Raw genomic sequence first — 21267 nt, 5'->3', positions numbered from 1 at the left:
GGTGCTTCAAATCCAGGTTAGGAGCATCGACAACTGAGCAGCTCCTCCATGGCCAAGCAAGGCCAGGCACAGCTTAGGCTTCAGCTCCACATCTGATGTATTCAAGGCGGCAGCAATGCAGGTTTATGGGGCGAGTGCTCAGATCCGGCTAAGGGCAGGCCCAGTTTGATAGCTTTGTCCCGTAGTGCAGGGTGACGCAGGTCATGCGCTCCCATCCCGTTTGGGTGCTAACATGTGGATGGAGAGGCCAAGGAGCCAGTGATGTCATTGTCTGAGTGTTGGAGTAGCCGAGTGCCCGATGACATCTGAACTATGGGGGCGCTTGTACATGATGTGTGCACGATGTGCAGCTGCCCCATGGAGCAGTGGGGCTCAACCTTTTTTGTACCAGGACCCATTCGTAAACCTCCATGGGCAATCCTGACCCAGTAAATAGTTTAATTAGAACATAGCCCCCTAGCCTCTCACTCCCAACCCACAGCCCCCCACCCCCCAGGTGCCCCTCACTCCTGAACTGCTGCCCCCAGGCCCCAGGCCCCCACTGTGTGAAGCCGGGGGTGGGTGTGTAGGGTGGGCAAAGGGGTGTGGGGAATGGGGGCATGTGCCCCCCCCCCACAGATTTGTGCACCCACAATGGGCATGGGGCTGCAGCCTGGCTGGACTGGCACAGGCAGGAGCCACCTCTGTGACCCAGTGGGCAGGACTCGGTGCAGGAGGGCACCCCACCCACCCAATATACAAAAGGAAGACTATTTTTCAGCTGCAATGCAATCACCTCTATGCATGCTCCACCAACACATGCAAATCAGGGCAAAAATATTTTTTGAAACAAAATTAAAATAGATTATACTGAAAGTCAAACATCTCCTATATGATTTGTTTTTTCCCTGTTCCAGAAAGGCAACCCTCTTCTCCCACAACCTGCCCTGGCCCGGGGTTACTTCCAGGGGTGGGACTTCTGGACCCAAGATGGGGGGCAGGACAGTTGTCAAGGGGCGGGGCTACCGCTGCAGCCCCTGACAGCTCACTAGAACTCGTTAAGTGGCCCTCCTGCGGAAATAATTGCCCACCCCGATATATATGCACATGCGAGCACAAAGTGGATCAGATCAGAGGCCTCTTAGCATTGGGCTTGGTCTCTCGGCGGTTTGGCATGATGGAGTTGGGAGATACAGCCTGCACGGCCAGCCTGGTATTCTTCTGGGAGTGAAAACAGCAGCAGAGACTGGGCAAGCTCCCCGCTGGCCTGACACTGCTGCAGACCTTAGGGTACGGGCTGCAGCTGAAGCAGAAAGAGTTAAACACTTTGCTGAAGAACATGAGTCAGGTTTCCTCTACCAGATCCTGGATTAATCAGGACTCGTTCCAGTTCCTTTCCTGGGCTCTTGCCCATTCCTGAATCAACCCACAGAGCTCTCTAGGGAGCTGGGTCAAGACTTTGATCTCAAATAGTTTAGGCCCCAAGACCTTTCCACTGGGCCACTGCTTCTTTCTCAACTGGTTCTGGAACCCAGGAGTCCTGACTCATTTGCCCTTGCTTAGGTCAGTACGTTATGTTGAACTCACCCAGCTCAGGCTGGGCCCACACCTACCTTGCCTGCCTGGGTTAAGTGCGCCTTGCCGGTCACCACAGCATCGGACTCTTCTTCCTTCCCATTCATGCCAACTCCCAATGCAGATAAGAGAAAAGTGGAGGACGGCAGGGGGCAAAGACCTTGCGTCCCAGAGCTCGGCTGCAAAGCAGAAGTGCCTGGGGTTATAATGCGGGGGTGGGGGTTAAGACTGGGGGGCGCTGCTCTGTCCCTGGTGTGTTCATTGCTGCAGTGAGGGGGGGAAAAACAGCGTTGGAGGAACCTGGCGCCTCACATATGAGTAGCAGCTCATGGGGAATTTTGCCGACATCCTTATTCCCCCTCCAAAGGACTTAGGAGCATGGTTCCCCTTGACTTGTGCTTCCACTTGTGCTCTTCTTGGCATCTTTCCCACACGTGGGAGGATCTGGGCGGGGGAGGGGAAGTGGTGCATTCACACCCCGCTTTGATTCCTGCCCCATCCAAACATTAAAGCCAGCTGCCTGGGAGGTGCTGTGGCATTTCTATCCAGGCAGCAGGGAGGGAGTCCATTGACTTCATGGCTTGTTGAAATCTCCTGGATTCCTGCTGCTCTCTTTGCTGTACAGGTGTGAGCAACCCTCGCTCCTTCTGGATGGTCTTGGTGTCTTCATCTGACCCCACAGCCTTTGCTGCACAAGTGCAGGGGGGCTGGACCTGATGCTCTCGAGCGGTCCCTTCCAGCCCCTAACCTCTACGGATCTATGTCTCACAGCTCGAACGATCCTTTCTCCTGCCATGCTACTGTCTGTTAGCCGTGCCTGGGGATCTCTCTTCTATTTCCCAGCCCGGCAGCTGTTTTTTAGCTCCAGCTAAAAACCTTAATTCCCATGTGGTCATCTTAACTCAGGTGTAGAAATGACTTGGGATGAAGCATTGGAGGTACTGTCAAGATGTCCCAAAAAGAGAAATTTTGTTTTATGAACCTGAATAAGAGGCGTTCATTTAACTATAACAACCCTGGGACTAATGAGACGATATCTTTTGACTGTTTTTTGCTTTGTGGTTTGTTTTTTTAAATTTTAATTTATAATCTAGCAAATTAGCACATATTGCTTTGATCTAAGATGAACCACTGAATAATGTAGTGCTGAGGCCCTATCTTATGAGCAAAGCTTCTCGTTTCTCTTTCACTGGAGAAAGATAGGTGTTGTGTGTGGCAGAAATGCCACCGTCTGTGCCCCTCTCCAGAGATCTGTCTCTGCCAGACTGAGAGGCTGGTGTTGAATTCCTCAGGGAAGGGGATCTCCCTCCCTGCCTACATGGCAAAAGCCTGGTGCCTCCGAGGCAGATTCTCTGGTCGCCTGGGGGGGAGGGGGAAAGCCCTGCTCACCGGCCCAGGTAGCCAGTGAGGCTTTTTAAATTGGTTGGCTAGTGGCCAGCACTGGCAGCTTCGATTGGACTGGGCTGCTGAGGTCAGGAAGGTTATTTAAAGGCCCGGTCCAGGAAGAAGGCAGCCATTAGCCATGCGGTCACCCAGGTAAATCTGAAACAGGTTCCCTCCTCATCACCGCATGCTCAAAGCATGCCCTGCCTCCAGAGGAAAACTCCAACCACCTCTAGATGATGCGAGTGAGTAAGCTACTCGAGATCCCACTAGATATTTAGCTTACAGTAACTCAGATGCGAGATCAAAAGGCTACCTCAGCCATGCTGGTTTGCTCTATGGGATTCCTCTGATATTCCTATGATACTGCTCTACCTTTTACCCTGTTTCCGTCCTACCCCCTGTAATCAATAACGTTCTCCTTTGTGACCGGTGTGGGAGACTTATTGAGGGGTGGGCCTAAATTATGCCGAGGAGGCCCCTTAGGTCTGTGGACTAAGGGAGACTTTCCTAATAAGCCCCTGACTTGGGAAGTGCCCCAAGTGCTGGTATCGGGTCTAGTACTCATTGGACGATCAGGCCTGTGTTCTCCAAGGTGCGCAGAGCCAGAAGTGAATCCAGAGCCTTGGATGGTGGCAGCGGGACCCCAGGCTAGCGGGTGTGCTCCAGGGAAGGGGTCGGCCGGACGGAAGGCACCCCAGGGACGCACTTGGAGCCTGGACGGTGGGCGGGCACAGGGAGGTGGGTGGCTCAAGGCAGGAGCGCCCCCTACTGGCCTGCCACATTGTGTACGAGGTGATGCTGCACCTGCACCAGCTGTACCACCCCTTTGCTATCTCCGTTCCCACAGGAGCTGCTACTCCCCCTGAGGGCAGCTGGGTAGCATTCAGACAAGGGAGTGTATGAAATCATTTGCTTTCATCTTTAAAAAAAATTCTTTTATGAGGCTTCTCTGTGGTGGAAGGGTCTGGATAGGCATCTGGCTGGGGTCATCTGACCCCAGCGCTCTTTCCTGCCCAGGCAGGGGGTTGGGCTCGATGATCTGTTGAGGTCCCTTCTGACCCGAGCACCTATGAATCTATGAAAAGCACGGCCCTGTGTTCACAGTGAACGTCGGCCTGTGATGGGTCGTGTTTCTCTGAGACTTGGACTCCGTGAGGGAAGCCCTGGGGCAGGAGCTCAATGGAAGAACAAAAATAAACTCTGAACAGATTCTCTCAAGGTCACGGTGAGTGAGAGCAAGGGCTGGGCTCTGACAGCAGTCCCAGATCAAAACCACATATAGGCCACATCACTGTTACTCATAGGAGAACCTCCAGGCACACAGCTATGATCCTGTTGGCCACAGTACCACACCTGTGATTATTCTTAGTGCATGATCCACCGTGACACAGATGTTACCTCCTATCTAAATGACTCCCATTACTTCTTGATGCTAGCACGTGTTCTTTGAAGACACTAACACATGCTGTGTGAATGATCCCGGGGAATGCAGTCGTCCAGACGTGCCTGTAGAACAGACCTGACCGTACTGTTCTCGACTGCTCTAATTTTTAACTTCCTCAAGAACACCAGATACTGGATAAAGAGCATGGAAGCCACTTGGTGTGGGCTCATGACCAGGACCTCCAGAGGGCTCTGAAGTTTGTCACTTCCATCAGTTGGTGTGGGTGATGGGTAGAAGTGACCAAGATCCTTTGTGTCAGAGCTCTTTAAATTAAGGTTCTAGTGGATATCATGTGACTTGGCTCCCTACACACCTTCCTCCAACCAGGTGTTGGCGCGACCAATGGGGAAGAGTGGAAGCAGCTCCAGCATTTCTCCACCTCAACCCTGAGGAATTTTGGGATGGGGAAAAGAAGCATTGAGGAGAGGGTCGAGGCGGAAGCCCAGCACCTGGCGGAGGAGATCGGGAAAGCCGAAGGTTGGTGCCTCTTGTGGTACAAGAAATGCCTTCCATACCAGTGTGCGGGTTTTCATGAACTCAGACAGTTCTGTTCTCTTTCTGGTTAATGGACATCAACAGTAAAACCTCTGAGGGACTAGTTTTCAACGAGCTCCATTCCCACCTCAGGGCCTCAAGCAAGACTCTAGGTCAGTGATTTTAAGCCCGTGGTGCGCGGAGATGTGTTAGGTTGTGCAGACTATGTTTAAGGGGTCCCTGAAAGATGACTATACTCAATGCAAAGTATGTGAATACCCCTCAGTTACAATTCAAAGGGGTCCACACATCCATTCGACATTCTTAGTGATCCAAAAATAAAAAAGATTGAAAACCGCTGCTCTATGCTTGGCCAAGTCCACAGAGCCCAGCAGCCCCCATCACTGCTAGAGGAGTTCCCCACTGGCCTCAAAAAGGCACCCTGGAAATGCCAGGTTCTTCTCAAATTCCAGACCAGCCACCCTGCCTGCCATCTGACACGTCCAGGGAAGGACTTCTGCCTGATCAACACATCAAAGAGCTCCTCAACACAGCTCACAAAGACACTCTCATGGACCCAGAGGGACAGCCTTCCATCTTCAGCTCCCGCTGTGCAAAAATGAAGTTTATGTCCTGCCTATGGGGACTTTTTACCATCTTGTACCATCTAAACTTTTCCCAGGGCCTGACGAAGGGACTTGGAGCCTGAAAGCTTGCAGAAAAGAACAATTATCTTGCTATTTTCCAGTTGGTCTAATAAAAGGTATCATTCTGGAACCAAGAGTTCTAGTTTTTTGTATGTCTTTTTGTCTCAGACCAACACAGCTACCAAGTACAGCCCTGAGACCAACCACCCAGCACTGCTGGGCCCTGGTCCTTGAGGACCTTCTTACCTTGGGTAAGTCCTTGCAGCAGCTCACAACTCTCTTGCTGGAAAACAGGGAGACGTACCCAAGCCTCAGGTCCCTATCTCAGGTGTGCCAAGCAGCTGCAGGTAGGATGGGGTTTGGTGCTAGCTCGCTGCTCACATATTACCCCTCTGGCATGCTTGCAGCCATTGCCAAGGTCCCTATTACAGTACCCATGACTGCGAGCTGCATCTGGGCCAGCTGCTTAAACCCAAGCCTGCATACAAGTGCAGAAGCTTTGAGGTCACACCCTCACCCCAGACTTTGGGGGACTCTCCACATCTTGTTACTCCTATAATTGGAAGGAAGGTGGTGATTGACCTTCTTGTCTCCCCACAGCCAGGTTCTCCCTTCAGCCCTACCCTTATCCACACGCACGCAGTATCTAACGTCATCTGCTCCATTGTCTTCAGGAACCGCTTCTACTACAAGGGCCAGAAGTTCCCGAACTTGACAAGTGCCATCAACAACTTTTTCTTGGATATAAGCAGCATCTGGAGTTTGGTAGGAGACCAATCCGGAGCAGGAGGAGAGTCAGGGGCTCTGCAACATTCCAGGCTTTGTCAATGCGGTAAGCTGCTCCACTGCAACCACAATGCAGGAAGCCCATATCCCCATTGCCAGCTGGGGCTCAGGGGCTTCAACATGTACATCACTCCTGTTCTGGATGTTCCTCTTTACTACCATGGGACCAGGAGGGGACTGCCACAATAGCCCCCGGAGCCAATGAATGTGGCATCGAGGCCCCTGCATCAAGGCAATGTAGGATTTCATCATGGAGAGGGTGAGGATGGACCCCAGCTGCCCTCAGGCCTTCGTTGACTCCTTCCTCAATCAGAAAGGAAGAGGTAAGCAGAGGAGGACCGTTACTGCCACATGTTAGGGCAGGCCTGTGATGCTTCCTATGGGCACTTGCCCATGACTGAGCTGTGAAGCAGCAGGATGGGAACTCAAGGCTAGAGTCACCAACTTGAGCAGACCCAATAATATGTCCCCTGGACAGTCACCCAAAGCCAGGGCAAGAGAGGCATTCTTTGTTGAGGGGCCAAATCCAGGTGCATGCCAGACGCCAGGCAGGCTTGATGTGCTAGCACTCCTTTCTACTGTCCACGTTCCAGGAAATGCAAAACCCACAGAGTGTTTTTAAAACCAAAAACCTGGTGGAGACAGCAATCCAGTTATTCTTTGCTGGGACGGAGACAACGAGCTCCACCTTGAGATATGGATTTCTGCTCTTGGTGAAATGCTTGGAGATCCAAGGTAACATTGACATGAAATAAAGCTACCAAGCCTATGGGAACTGCTATTTCAACGGAGACTGGTCGCCAGTTTGATTATCATGTGGCCACCAGGGAACAGATTTGCTCACACACGTTCAACTGCACAGACCAGACGCAAAGGTCAGACCCCGCTCCTGCCTCCCTTCTCCAGAGCCCCGTTTAGGTTGCTGGTGGCTAACAGGGAAGTGGTTAGCTTTATATTTGAGGGAGGCTGGATCTGGCACTGCATTGCAAAACCTGAACAGGGAACCGTTATCCATGGAGAGCAATGGGGTTGTTAGATGGGGGTGGGACGTCAAGGCTGTGCACCTCACTCCCAGCTCTGCCCAAGATGCCCTGTGAAGCCTGGCACCAGGCACGGGGAATCTCTCACATTCTCAGCATGGCTTTTCCCAGGACAGTGGGAATAAGCATCCTTCCCTGCTGTGGGCCTGTAGGTGAACAGAGGTTTGGGACAGGGCCTGTCTGGCGCTTGTAAACGTTATGCGTTGTTTAGCTAGCTGGCACAAAACACCATCAAAAATCTCCATTTCGCTACATTAGTCGCATGTAAAAATACATGCTGATGTCTTTTTATTGTGGCAGATTTTATAGCAGTAGCTGATGCAGGTAGGCTGAGGAATACTTTTGACTGAGGCGAAACCTCTCCTTAAACAGCTGACATTGCTGGTGGCGTTTGCGCCGTGGGCTCTGATCCAAGCCCACCCCTTCCAATCCTGTCCCTGCAGACAAGGTGCGGGAGAAAATCAACCGTGTCATAGGGCGGACCCACAGCCCAGCCATGAGCGACCGAGGCCGGGTGCCGTACACCAACGCCGAGATTCACGAGATCCAGAGATTTGCTAACATCACCCCTGTGGGGGTTCTGCACAAAGTGACCTGCGACACCCACTTCCGGAGGTACCTTCCCCCCCAAGGTGCTGTCTTGAGGGCCCACCAACAATTTTCCACCCAGGCATCACACTCTTCCCATACCGAGCACTGGGCTCTGGGGTGAAGGCTGCTCTACATTCAAGAAGGAACAGGCCCAGACCAAGAACTTCCTAGATAGCCAGGTCGAGTGGAGTAAACTGAATACATGCAGGGCACTCCACTGGCATGAGTGGGTCCTCTGCCATAGTGAAGGGCACTGAGGGGACTTTCTACTTTGCCCAAGATATTTCTCAGCTCTGTACCCAGTGGTAGATTGAACGTGCTCAGCCTGAGACATTGGGCTCAGGTGGAACTATTTCCCCACAATTCCTAGCTGCAGGAGACTATCTGCTGGCAGAGGCTCCAGTTGGAAAGAGTTTAATATTTCTGTTTCTCTTCTCCAGGACACAGACGTTTGGACTGCCTTGGGCATGGTTCTCCAAGATCCCAAACACTTCAAGGATCCAGGAAACTTCCACCCAGAGCGTTTCCTGGATGAGGAAGGCCGCTTCAAGAAGAACGATGCCTTCCTGCCGTTTTCCACAGGTATGGGTGACAGTCCTGGCTTCAGAGTGACAGCCCGGCCTTTCCCATCAATGGCAGCAAAAACCTCTTCAGGCTTAAACACAGCGAGCACCGATGGGCCTGTATTCACTCTGCCATCACACCTGAAACCCATCCAGGTCACATCATGTTCAGACCTGGAGGTCCTCCTCTGCTTCTCAGCACGTGGCTCTTCCTGTAGGAGGGCCAGACCCAGGGTCTCTCTCAGGCCCCTTCTTCAGAGCTCATAGGATCATAGGAAAAGAGGGTTGGAAGGCCCCTCGTGAGTTCATCCCAAATTGGCTGTTGGTCCAGGGAGTCCATAGGTCTGTAACTGTAGGTCATGAGGCCAAATCAGAGGAAGATGAGAACAGTATCCATCCTTTCATCCATCGGCACCCAGAGACCTTCCCAGAAGTATAGCTCACCCAGGTCTCATCATGAAATCCTTGATGACCACAGTGCTTTCATTCACCGCTGGCTTTACTTATCCCTGCAGGCAAAAGGGAGTGTCTGGGCAAAAGCCTGGCCCTCATGGAGCTCTTCCTGATGCTGACCACCATCCTGCAGCGCTTCACCCTGAAATGGCTGAAACTCCAACAACAAACTGACCTCACCCCCAGAGAGACTGAGATTGGGATTGGGATTGTTCCTCCCAGCTATGAGCTCTGCACCCTCCCGCGGGAGGAAGGGTGGCAGGACACAGCCTAGGAGAGCATGGACAGGTTGAAGGACATCCTAACCTAAGGCAGCACATGGACACATCACAGAGAAAGACTTGACACAAGGCCTTACCTTTAGGAGTTGCTTCTGCCCCTTTCCTGGCTCTTGTACTCATGGTGTTTTTCTTGCATCTTTTTATGTCTCCGTATTGCAAAAATAGCAGCGAGCATGTGGTGGTAAAAGACAGGGGTCCTGGGGGACGAACACAGGGCTTGTGGCAGGAGTGCAAGGAGCTGGGTGTGTGTGTGTGTGTGTGTGTCAGACAGACAGGCTGCAATGAACTGGACATGTGAGGGTGTGTGTGTTAGAGAGACTGCAATGTCCTGGACAAGGGGCGTGTCTCTACGTGTGCGAGCATGTCAAACTGCAATGACCTGGACACAGTGCATGCGTGCCTAAGTGGAGGGACACTCCCTACCTCGATTTCCCCACCCGGCTGTCTCCCTCCTGCTGGCTCACATGGGCTGCCCTGTCTTTGCATGGAGCACAGGGAGCTCCCGGGCACCGGGTGCAGTGGGAACGGAGAGTTCAGCCAGATCTACCCAGGACTGGGCCCATGCTCAGTGGAAAGGGGCATTGGGAGCTGTGGACTGCAGGGCACGGCCTCAGTGTTGCAGTGTCCTGGACCCTCGATGGCTGTGAGGGGAAGAGGAATTGGGGAAAACCCTGCTTAGACCCCATCACTCTCCCTCCCAGTTCCTCTCTGCCACAGGGAGACTGGGCAGGACAAACCCAGGGTCTGAGACATGCCAGGGCAGCTCCTCACTGCAACCCCCACTGGCACCACTCTGCTGTCCAGGCACTTTGCACCATGTTCTCCTCCTGGGCTTTTCCACCGCCTCTGCACCAAGCTAGCCGTGGCTAGCAGTCGGACTCTCCTGCAGATCCCTGGCCTCCCAGCTCTGGGCTGCAGGAAGGCCAAGAGGGCTTAAGACCCAGAGGGCCGGTGGGACAGGGGTCTTGGGTCAGGACCCTGACTCAATTTATGCTCTCATTGGTTGTGTAGATGCTTCATTCCCCCTGCAACACCTGAGGACAGACAGGAGAGTATAGGCAGCAAGGGTCTAAGCCACGTGCCTTCCTTTGGAGCAAGGTGGAAGGCAGGCCAAGCACCTGAACCGCCCAGCGAGCTGGCAAGGAGTGTCCAGCTTAGGGCTGCAGTTGACATTACATGGGCATCGGCTCAAAGCAGGGACCAGACCCTGGATGACTACACCCGCCCCCTCCTCACCTTCATGGCTTAGAATGAGCCCACTCTGGGACTGGGTCTGCACAGAAGCCCCAAATCCACCACTCCTAGCCCAGGGGGTGTCTGTCGGGGGAGTTGTTCCTAGAGAAGAGATGCTGTGAACTTGCTGCTCTGCAGCCTTTCCCAGCTGCTCCCACTCACCACTTCCAAGATGCCTCAAATCCAGGTTAGGAGCATCCACATGAGTAGCTCTTCCATAGCCATGCAAGGCCAGGCACAGCTTGGGCTTCTACGCCACGTCCAACATATCCAATGTGGCAGCGATGCAGATTGATGGGGTGAGTGCTCAGGTCTTGCTAAGGGTGGGCCCAGTTTGAGAGCTTTGTCCCGGAGCTGGAGTACAGAGTGACATGGTTCACATGCTCCCATCCTGTTTGGGTGCCAACGCATGGATGGATAGGCCAAGGCGCCTTTGACCTGAGAAGTAATGCCATCCCCACTGCCAACCCAGGAGACAGCGATGTCGTTGTGTGAGGGTTGGTGTAGCTGAGTCCCCAATGACATCCGAACTCTGGGGGTGCTTGTACATGATGTATACACGATGTGCCACTACCCCATGGAGGAGTGGGTCTCAACCTTTCTGGTACCAGGACCCATTCGTAAACCTGGATAGCCAATCCTGACCCAGAAAGCATTTTAATTAGAAAACAGCCCCCCAGCCCTGCTGCTGTCCCTCACTCCAAACCCACAGCCCCCCACCCCCCAGCCCTCCTGGTGCCCCTTGCTTCTGAACTGCTGCCCCCAGGCCTCAGCACCCCAGTGTGTGGAGCAGGGGGTGGGTGTGTGGGGTGGGGGAAGAGGTGTAGGGGGTAGGGGCATGTGCCCCCCACCCCCGGTTTGTGTACCCACAGCAGGCATGGGGCTGCAGCCTGGCTGGACTGGCACGGGCAGGAGCCACCCCGTGGCCCTGTGGGAAGGACTTGGTGCGGGAGGGCAGAGTGGGGTGGCAAGACTCATTGCTGCTGCTGCCAGAACCCCTGTGCCAGCCACGTTGCCAGGAGTGTGAGAAGTAACAGACGGTTGGGGGGGCGGGGGTTGCTGCCCCAATTTCTGCTGCCACCAGCCTCTTATGTGTCATGCCACAAGTCTACTCTGCCTCCATAGCCCGGCCACCGCTCCTCTCAGGCCACAGCTCTACCCCAGAGAGGAGGTGGGGTGGCAGGCAGTGTCACCTGTGCCCCCTGCCCCCCGACATGCCCCCCCTCACACCATAGGCTTAGCTGTGGGAGCTGCTGTCCATGCTTCCTGGCTGCCACATGCATGTGTATGTGGCACTTTCTGCCTGATTGTCCTCCTCCTGCTCCCCCCCAGCCCCCAGTCCCAGCTGTACATCATGGGGGTTGCCACCCCTCACCCTCCTCCACACCCCAAAAATCCAAGACCCCTCCACAACCCACAAGCCCAAGACCCTGTGCACGGCCCCCCACATATACATACACCCACAACCCCCCACGTATATACACCCCCACAACCCCAATATACCCTACACCCCCACACACATAGCCGCACCCCACACAAGCCCCCCACACCCCCCCCGCCCACATACCACCCCCCTATACAAAACGAAGACTATTTTTGAATTATGATGCACACTACACAAACACAAATCAGGACAAAAGTATTTTTTGAAATAAACTTAAAAGAGATTACAAGAGATGTTTGACTTTCAGTATATGATTTGGTTTTTTTCCGTTCCAAAGACACAACACTCTTCCCCCCCACTCTGCCTCACCCCAGAAGTATTTCCAGGGGTGGGACTTCTGGTCCCAAGATGAGGCACTTGTCAAGGGGCGGGACTACTGCTGCAGCCCCCGACAGCTCACCATAACGCGTTAGGTGGCCCTCCCACTGAAATAATTGCCCACCCGCAATATATACGCATGCGCAAGCACAAGGTGGATCAGATCAGACACCTCTTAGCACTGTGCTCGGTCTCCCGTCAGATTGGCATGATGGAGGTTGGAGACACAGTGACTCTCCTCTTGGTAGCCTGCGCTGCCGGCCTGATGATCTTCTGGCAGCAAAAGCAGCGGCAGAAACCGGGCAAGCTCCCCCCAGGGCCGACATTGCTGCAGATCCTGGGCTACTGGCTGCAGCTGAAGCAGCAAGGGTTAAACAAGTTGCTGACAAAGGTGAGTCAGGTTTCATTGCATGGGTCCTGGTTGAACCAGGAGTGCTTCTAGTTTCTGCCCTGGGCTCCTACCCATTTCTGAATCAACCCACACAGCTCTCTGGGGAGCTGAAGAATTTGGTCTCAATTTCAAGGAGGAAAAAAATGGAGGTGAAGGGTGGGGGTGGGGAGGACTCTCATGCCTGGGTACCCACATAGTTTGGGCCCCAAGGCCTTACCACTGGGCCACAGCCTTTTTCCCAGCTAGTTCTGGAACCCAGGAGTCCTGACTCATTTGCCCCTGCTTAAGTCAGCGCATTATGTTGAACTCACCCAGCTCAGGCTGTGCCCACGCTCATTTTGCCTGCCTGGGCTGAGTGCGCCTTGCCAGTCACTGCAGTATCTGACTCTTCTTCCTTCCCATTCACGCTGACTCCCAATGCAGATAAGAGAAAAGCATGGCCCTGTGTTCACCGTGAACACTGGCCAGCGGCAGATCGTGTTTCTCTGCGACTTAGACTCCGTGAGGGAAGCCCTGGTGCATCAAGGGCAGAAGTTCAGCGGCAGAGCAGTTTTCAACTCGATAGATGGATACTTCCAAGGTCATGGTGAGAGCAAGATCAAAACCTACCTATAAGCCATGTCACTGCTACTCATAGGAGGACCTCCAGGCACACAGCTATGATCCTGTATGCCACAGCACTGTACTTGGGGATCATTCTTAGTGCATGATCCACCATGACACAGACGTTATGACTCCCATGACTCCTTGATGTTATCATGTGTTCTTTGAAGCTATTAACATATGCTCTGTGAATGATCCCAGGGTATGCAGTCATCCAGACATTTCCATAGAACAGACCTGACCTTACTGTCCTGGTCCACTCTAATTTTGATCTTCCCCAAGAACGTCAGATAATGGACTTGGTGTGGGCTCATGACCAGGACCTCCGGAGAGCTCTGAGGTTTCCCATCTTCATCGCTTGGTGTGGGTGGTGGGTGGAAGAGACCGAGATCCTTTGTGTCAGAGCTCACCTGGACAGCGACTGCTGACAGATCAGAGGCATCTTGGAATCAGGGACCAATGTTGCCAAAAGGGTCCACAGACTTTTGCGGGGAGTCGAGAAAACTTGATCCAGGCCTTCGAAAGGTGGAAAATGGGAGCAGTGGAGCTCAGGCTGTAAAGTCTTGGCCCCCAAATGACTGGACCTCTCTCATTTTGGGAGAGAGTCGATCAAGGACAGGCAAAGGAAGAACCCACCCACTTCATGGCAACAGAGTAAATAAGTAAGAAAATGAACCTTAAACTTACCAAAGAACATTAATTTGGTTTCAACATCCACTTAAATTACTAAATGGGGCCAGGTTTGGAGACAGTGATGTAGGTAAGCAACTTTTTTGATTTGCTCTTAGAAATGATATTTGGTATCCAGGGAGAGAGATTCCCAGTGGAAAAGGAAGGTGCTTTCTCAAGTCCACTTGATTTCCAAATTCAGAAGGGGATCACTCAACATCCATTTTGTTCTTTAAATTATGGTTCCTTGTACTGGATATCACGTGACTTGCTTTGCTACACACCTCCCTCCATCCAGGTATTGCTGCAACTGATGGGGAAGAGTGGGAGCAGCTCCGGCGTTTCTCCACCTCAACCCTGAGGAATTTTGGGATGGGGAAAAGAAGCATTGAGGAGAGGGTCGAGGCGGAAGCCCAGCACCTGGCGGAGGAGATCGGGAAAGCCGAAGGTTGGTGCCTCTTGTGGTACAAGAAATGCCTTCCATACCAGTGTGCGGGTTTTCATGAACTCAGACAGTTCTGTTCTCTTTCTGGTTAATGGACATCAACAGTAAAACCTCTGAGGGACTAGTTTTCAACGAGCTCCATTCCCACCTCAGGGCCTCAAGCAAGACTCTAGGCCAGTGGTTTTCAGGCTGCGGTGCGCGGAGATGTCTTGGGTTCTGCAGACTATGTCTAAGGGGTCCCTGAAAGATGACTATACTCAATGCAAAGTATGTGGATACTCACAATTCAAAGGGGTCCACACATCCATTTGACATTCTTAGGGGTCCAAAAATGAAAAAAGGTTGAAAACCGCTGCTCTATGCTCATCCAGGTCCACAGAGCCCAGCACTGCCAGGGGAGATTTCCCCTGGCCTCATGAGGGCACCCTGGAAACGCCACGTTCTTCTCAAATTCCAGACCAACCACCCAGCACTGCTGGGCCCTGGTCCTTGAGGAGCTTCTTGCCCTGGGTAACTTATTCCAGCAGCTCACATCTCTCTTTCTGAGGACACAACTCTAGTGAACTCCCCGCAACACAGGGAGACGTCCCCAAGTCTCAGGTGTGCCAAACTGCTGCAGGTAGGATGGAGTTCTGTGCTAGATCACCACTTACATATTACCCTCTGGCATCTTTGCAGCCGCTGCCAAGGTCCCTATTGCAGCACCCATGACGACGAGCTAGCTGCATCTGGGCCAGCTAATTAAACCCCAGCCTGCGTACAACCGCAGAAGCTTTGAGGTCACACCCTCACCCCAGACTTTGGGGGACTCTCATTGTTAACACTTATCCCCGAGGTGTCAGGACTCTCCACAACTTGTTGCGCCAAAAATTGGAAGGAAGGTGGTCATTGATCTTCTTGTCTCCCCACAACCAGGTTCTCCCTTCGACCCCACCCTCATCGTCACACATGCAGTATCTAACGTCATCTGTTCCATTGTCTTTGGAAACCGATTTGACTACAAGGACCAGAAGTTCCTGGCCTTGATGAATGCCACCCACGGCTTTTTAGTGGATATAAGCAGCATCTGGAGTTTGGTAGGAGACCAATGTGGAGCAGCAGGAGGGTCAGGGGCTCTGCAACATGTTCCAGTCTTTGTTGATGGGGTAAAGTTGCTCCATTGCATCCACAGTACAGGAAGCCCATATCCCCATCGTCAGCTGGGCCTCCGGGGCTCCAGCATGCGGAGAGCCCATCACTCCCGTTCTGGATGTTCCTCTTCACTACATGAGACCAGGAGGGGGCTGACACAATAGCCCCTGGATCCCTAACCCTTGCATGTTCTGCCTTCTAAGGGAGGCCCCATCGTCTTCTGCCAAACTCAATGAATATGGCCCCTGAATTGATCTTTCCCAACATACACAGTGCCATTGGGGCATATCAGGGAACTAACACCTATCTTCTGGACACGTGCAGCACACACAATCCTCAGGGCATAAGTAATGGTTAGATATAAGAAAGCAGGTGAGGAATGATGAGTGAAGCCCTGGAGCTTTCTGCTCCACTGAACTCTCTCGCTTCTTGACAGAGGGCTATAAGCTGGATACGAGTCACCAGTGAGCCCTTGTTGCCATTCTTGGCTAATGACATCCTGGGTTGTATTATTAAAAATATTGCCAGCAGATCGAGGGCAGTGATTCTTCCCCTCTATTCAGCGCTGAGGAGGCCACACCCAGAGTCCTGTGTCTAGCTTTGGGCCCCGACTACAGAAAGGACGTGGACAGATTGGAGAGAGTCCAGTGGAGGGCAGTGAAAATGGTTGTGGGGCTGGGGGACAGAACTGGTGAGGAGAGGAGGATGGAACTGGGCTGATTTAGTCTGGAAAAGAGAAGGCCAATGGGGATTGAATAGCAGCCTTCACCTCCCCCCAGCTGGGCTGTTATCACTGCTAGCAGATGAGAAAACAACAAGTAATGATTTCAAGCTGCAGCAAGAGAAGTTGAGGTTAGATATTAGGCAAATTCTCTCACTAGGAGCATAGTAAAGCACTGGAACAGGCTGCACAGAGAGGTTGCAGACTCACCATCACTGGAGGTTTTGAAGTCCCAGGTAGACAAAGGCCTGGCTGGGATGATGTAGTTGGGGCTGGTCCTGCTTGGAGCAGGGGGCTGCACTAGATGTGACCTCCTGAGGTTCCCTCAACCCCCGTTTTATATGATTCCTCATCCCCAGTTCTGCAAGGTGTTTCCAAGGACCATGCAGTACATACCCAGCCCACACAGCCAGCTTTATCACCACTACAAGGCAATACATGATTTCATCATGGAGAGGGTGAAGATGAACCAGCAGAGCCTGGACCCCAGCTGCCCTCGGGACTTCATTGATTCCTTCCTCATCAGGATGGAGGAGGTAAGCAGAAGGGGATCAGTGCTGCAGCTATGTGTTACAACAGAACATAATACTTTCCTTGGGCATTCACCCATGACTGAGCTACAAAGCAGCAGGCTGGGAATCCAGAGCTAGGGTCCTTGGCAGAAGCAGACCCAATACAACCTCCTCTTAGGACAGTCGGTCACCCAAATCCGGGGCAACAGAGGCATTCTTTGTTGAGGGGCCAAATCCAGGTGTAAACCAGATGCCAGGCAGGCATGATGTGCTACGAGTCCTTTCTACTCTCTACTTTCCAGGAAAAGCAAAACCCACAGAGTGTTTTTAAAACCAGAAACCTGGTGGACACAGCAATCCAGGTATTCCTTGCTGGGACAGAGACAACGAGCTCCACCTTGAGATATGGATTCCTGCTCTTGGTGAAATACCCAGAGGTCCAAGGTAATGTGGACATGAAATAAAGCTAACGTGCCTATGGGAACTGCTATTTCAATGGAGATTGGTTGCCAGTTCAGTTATCACCCGGTCACCAGGGAACAGGAGATTTGCACACACAAGTCCAACTGCACAGACCAGAGGGACTGGGCACAGCACCACTTCTGCCTCCCCTCTCCAGAGTCCCATTTAGGTTGCCAATGGCTAGCAAGGCAGTGATTAGCTTTATATTTCAGGGAGGCTGGAGCTGGCGCTGCATTGCAAAACCTGCACAGAGAGCAGTTATCCATGGAGAGCAATGGTGATGATTAGACTGGGGTGGAACGTCAAGGCTCTGCATCTCACTCCCAGCTCCTCCCAAGATGCCTGGTGCAACCCGTCATCAGACACAGGGGATGTCTTACATTCTCAGCATGGCTTTTCCCAGGACAGTGGGAATAAGCATCCTTCCCTGCTGGGTGCCTGTAGATCAGGGGTAGGCAACGTTTTTGGCTGGAGTGCCGAAAAAAACACAACATCTACCTTGGAAGGTGCTGGAGTGCTGACACGCTGGAGCCCGGCTGCAGCGAGCCTACGGAGCCCGATCTGCTTGCAGCAGGGCTTGCAGCCTCCCAGCCACCTGCTGGGAGCAGCCTGGGCTCTGGGGCTGGCAGCAGCTGCTTAGAGCCCGGGCTGGCGGTGGTGTGCTGAGCAAAATGGCCTTGCGTGCCATGCTCAGCACGTGTGCTGGGGGTTGCTGACCCCTGCTGTAGATGAACAGAGGTTTGGGACAGGGACTGTCCATTACTGCGTGTGAAAAGCTGGGAGGCCGAGAGCAGCAGAGAAAGAGACAGAATGGGGAGCAAAGGTGGGCACCTCTCGGAGTGGCAGTAGCCGATGCAGGTAGACTGAGGAATCATTTTGACCGAGGCTGAGCCTGGCCTTAGATAGCTGACATCGCTGGTGGCCAGTGGCAATGCATTGGGGGAGCATGGGGGGTGCACATGCACCCCTTGAGATCACCAGTGCTCCCCCTGATTGGCTGCGCTCACCACTTAGGCAATGGGCAGAGGGAGCAGGCAGGAGAGCAAGCGCCGGCCAAACGATGAGATTGCTGCAGCTGCTTCCAGGAGGGGCTGTGGCTGCTTCTGGGAGTGGCTGCAGCGATTGGCTGGTGCTTGCTCCCAGAAGCGGCTGCAGCAATTGCAGCCTCCCCACCCCAGTCAGCAGGATTGCCCGCAGGGGACTCCCCCAGTCGGTGGGACTCATCGCAGGGTGGGGGGGGGCACATGCCCCCCCGACTAAGGCGGCACCAGCCACCCATGCTGGTGGCATTTGTGCCGTGGGCTCTGATCCAAGCCCACCCCTTCCAATCCTGTCCCTGCAGACAAGGTGCAGGAGGAAATCAACCGTGTCATAGGGCGGACCCACAGCCCAGCCATGAGCGACCGAGGCCGGATGCCGTACACCAATGCCGTGATCCACGAGATCCAGAGATTCGCTAACATCACCCCTGTGGGGATTCCGCGCAGAGTGACCTGCGACACCCACTTCCAGGGGTACTTTCTCCCCAAGGTGCTGTCTCGAGGGTCCACCAACAATTTTCAACCCAGGCATCACACTCTTCCCATACCGAGCACTGGGCTCTGGGGCGGAGGCTGCTTACATTCAAGAAGGAAAAACCCAGACTGGGAGCTTCCTAGATAGCCAGGTTGAGTGGAGTAAACCGAATACATACAGGCCGCTCCACTGGCATGAGTGGGTCCTCTGCCATAAAGAGGGGCACTGAGGGGCCTCTCTACTTTGCCCAAGATATTTCTCAGCTCTGTACCCAGTGGTAGATTGAACATGCTCAGCCTGAGACATTGGGAAACTGTTGACTCTAGGTGGAACTATTTCCCCACAATTCCTAGCTGCAGGAGACTATCTGCTGGCAGAGGCTCCAGTTGGAAAGAGTTTAATATTTCTATTTCTCTTCTCCAGGACACAGACGTTTGGACTGCCTTGGGCATGGTTCTCCAAGATCCCAAACACTTCAAGGATGCAGGAAACTTCCACCCAGAGCGTTTCCTGGATGAGGAAGGCCGCTTCAAGAAGAACGATGCCTTCCTGCCGTTTTCCACAGGTATGGGTGACAGTCCTGGCTTCATAGAGTGACAGCCCGGCCTTTCCCATCAATGGCAGCAAAAACCTCTTCAGGCTTAAACACAGCGAGCACCGATGGGCCTGTATTCACTCTGCCATCACACCTGAAACCCATCCAGGTCACATCATGTTCAGACCTGGAGGTCCTCCTCTGCTTCTCAGCACGTGGCTCTTCCTGTAGGAGGGCCAGACCCAGGGTCTCTCTCAGGCCCCTTCTTCAGAGCTTATAGGATCGTAGGAAAGGATGGTCAGAAGGGTCCTCATGAATTCATCCCAAATTGGCTGTGCTGGTCCTGAGGGCCTCTAGGTCTCTACAGGAAAAACTTATAGGTCATGAGGCCAAATCAGAGGAAGATGAGAACAGTATCCATCCTCCCATCCATCAGTAGCCAGAGACCTTCCTGGGCGTATAGCTCAGCCAGGCCTTATCATTAAATCCACAGTTCCTAAGCACAGTTCCTTCATTCACCCTTGGCTCTGCTTATCCCTGCAGGAAAGAGGGGTTGTCTGGGCAAGAGCCTGGCCCTCGTGGAGCTCTTCCTGATGCTGACCACCATCCTGCAGCGCTTCACCCTGAAATCACCAATACCCCCACTGGAAATCGACCTCACCCCCACAGAAAGTGGCATTGTGATTGTGCCTCCCAGATTTGAACTCTGTGCCCTCCCGCGGGAGGAAGGGCTGCAGCACACAGCCTAGGACAGCGGGGGCAGGACAAAGGACATCCTGACCCTAAGGCAGCACATGGACACGTGTCACAGAGGAAGACTTCACACAAGACCTTACCTTTAGGAGTTGCTTCTGCCCCTTTCTGGCTGTTGTACTCATGGTGTTTTCCTTGCTTCTTTTTATGTCTCTATATCACAGAAATAGCAGCGAGCATGTGGTGGTGGAAGACAGAGAGCCTGGGGCATGAATGTGCTTCCTCTTTGGACTGAACACAGGGCTTGCGGCAGGACTCCCGGGTTCTGTTTCCAGCCCTGCATGCATGTCCTAGTCGGCGGAGAGGAGGACCTGGGATCCAGGGTCCATGGCTGCAGGAGGGAGTCTGCTTTGCTGGTTGGAGCGGGGCATGGGAATTGCTAGGGGGGGTTTCCTACGGCTGTGCTAGGAACAACCGCTTGGGCTTTCACCTCTGCTAGGACTCTAGGTGGAACTATTTCCCCACAATTCCCTCTTCCTTAAGCTTCCCAGCAACTGCTGACAATAAAACTTTTCCAAAGCAGCCATGCATTCTCTTTGTGTTTGGAGAATGGCTGGGGACAGCAGGGGCTAATTCTCCAAAGTGCTGGGTTTAGCCCCAGCTCAGGGGTTTCTCTTGCCAAGCAGAGCATGGCAGCACTGGGTCTTCTCAACTGCCTGCAAGGCTGGCATGTAAACCGTGCCAAGTAAATATAACACGTAATCACTTCGGTTTTGAGTTTTGCTCCATTGACCGGGGAGCCAACTGAAGGTGTTCGCTCACTGCTTCGATGACATTAGTTGTGGACCCAGGAATTCAAAAATTCAGAAATTCAAGAAATCAAGAGACCACTTAAAAGAGTGGGCCACAAGAAGGCTTTCACCATTCACCCCAAAAGGGAAAGACGGGAAAGACAGTAGCCCACCAGAATTCCTGCTCCATCTTGGCCCACTGGCAAAACAATGGCTTTTGGCTCTCTTTTCAGCTGTGATGGAGAACAGCCATACGCCACAAATCAGGCGTGAGGCAAAACCAGGAAAGCTGGTACATGACCCTGGGAGCTACAGGCCCATCTCATTGCTCTGCACAACCTAAAAGCTCCGGGAGCAGCTCATCCTTCTAAGAATTAGCATTATCATCAACCTACTACTCCCCCAAGAACAGGCTGGATTGAGACCCCATCGAAGCTACTGTGAACTCCACGATGTCGCCATCCTGCTTGCCATCATTACAAACATCAGGGCTGGCTTTCACTGCAAGCTCAAGACCAGGGCTGCCTTCACAGCTCTTTCCTCGCCCTATGATACTGTGTGAAAACACAGACTGATGCTTAAACT

The 21267-nt window shown here is 53.1% G+C and overlaps 2 protein-coding genes across 2 annotated transcripts; both read left to right on the top strand.

Moving 5' to 3' along the window:
• The first annotated feature begins 4785 nt into the window (after positions 1–4785).
• Positions 4786–9212, top strand: LOC109281872 (cytochrome P450 2G1). The gene is made up of 8 exons (XM_059719019.1): positions 4786–4861; positions 5674–5690; positions 6106–6270; positions 6533–6599; positions 6871–7026; positions 7775–7968; positions 8363–8504; positions 9001–9212. The coding sequence occupies exons 1-8, from the start codon at positions 4786–4788 to the stop codon at positions 9210–9212; spliced, it is 1029 nt and encodes a 342-aa protein (XP_059575002.1).
• A 3141-nt stretch (positions 9213–12353) lies between these two features.
• Positions 12354–19947, top strand: LOC109281871 (cytochrome P450 2G1-like). Its single transcript, XM_059719018.1, has 9 exons — positions 12354–12605; positions 13029–13191; positions 14176–14325; positions 15238–15398; positions 16534–16710; positions 16989–17130; positions 18491–18678; positions 19087–19228; positions 19742–19947. The coding sequence occupies exons 1-9, from the start codon at positions 12354–12356 to the stop codon at positions 19945–19947; spliced, it is 1581 nt and encodes a 526-aa protein (XP_059575001.1).
• The last annotated feature ends 1320 nt before the right edge of the window (positions 19948–21267 follow it).

The sequence above is a fragment of the Alligator mississippiensis genome, chromosome 15 (genome assembly GCF_030867095.1).
Source record: "Alligator mississippiensis isolate rAllMis1 chromosome 15, rAllMis1, whole genome shotgun sequence".
Lineage (NCBI taxonomy): Eukaryota > Metazoa > Chordata > Crocodylia > Alligatoridae > Alligator > Alligator mississippiensis.
Note: the sequence above shows the minus strand (reverse complement) of the source record. Positions and strands in the feature narration are given on the sequence as shown.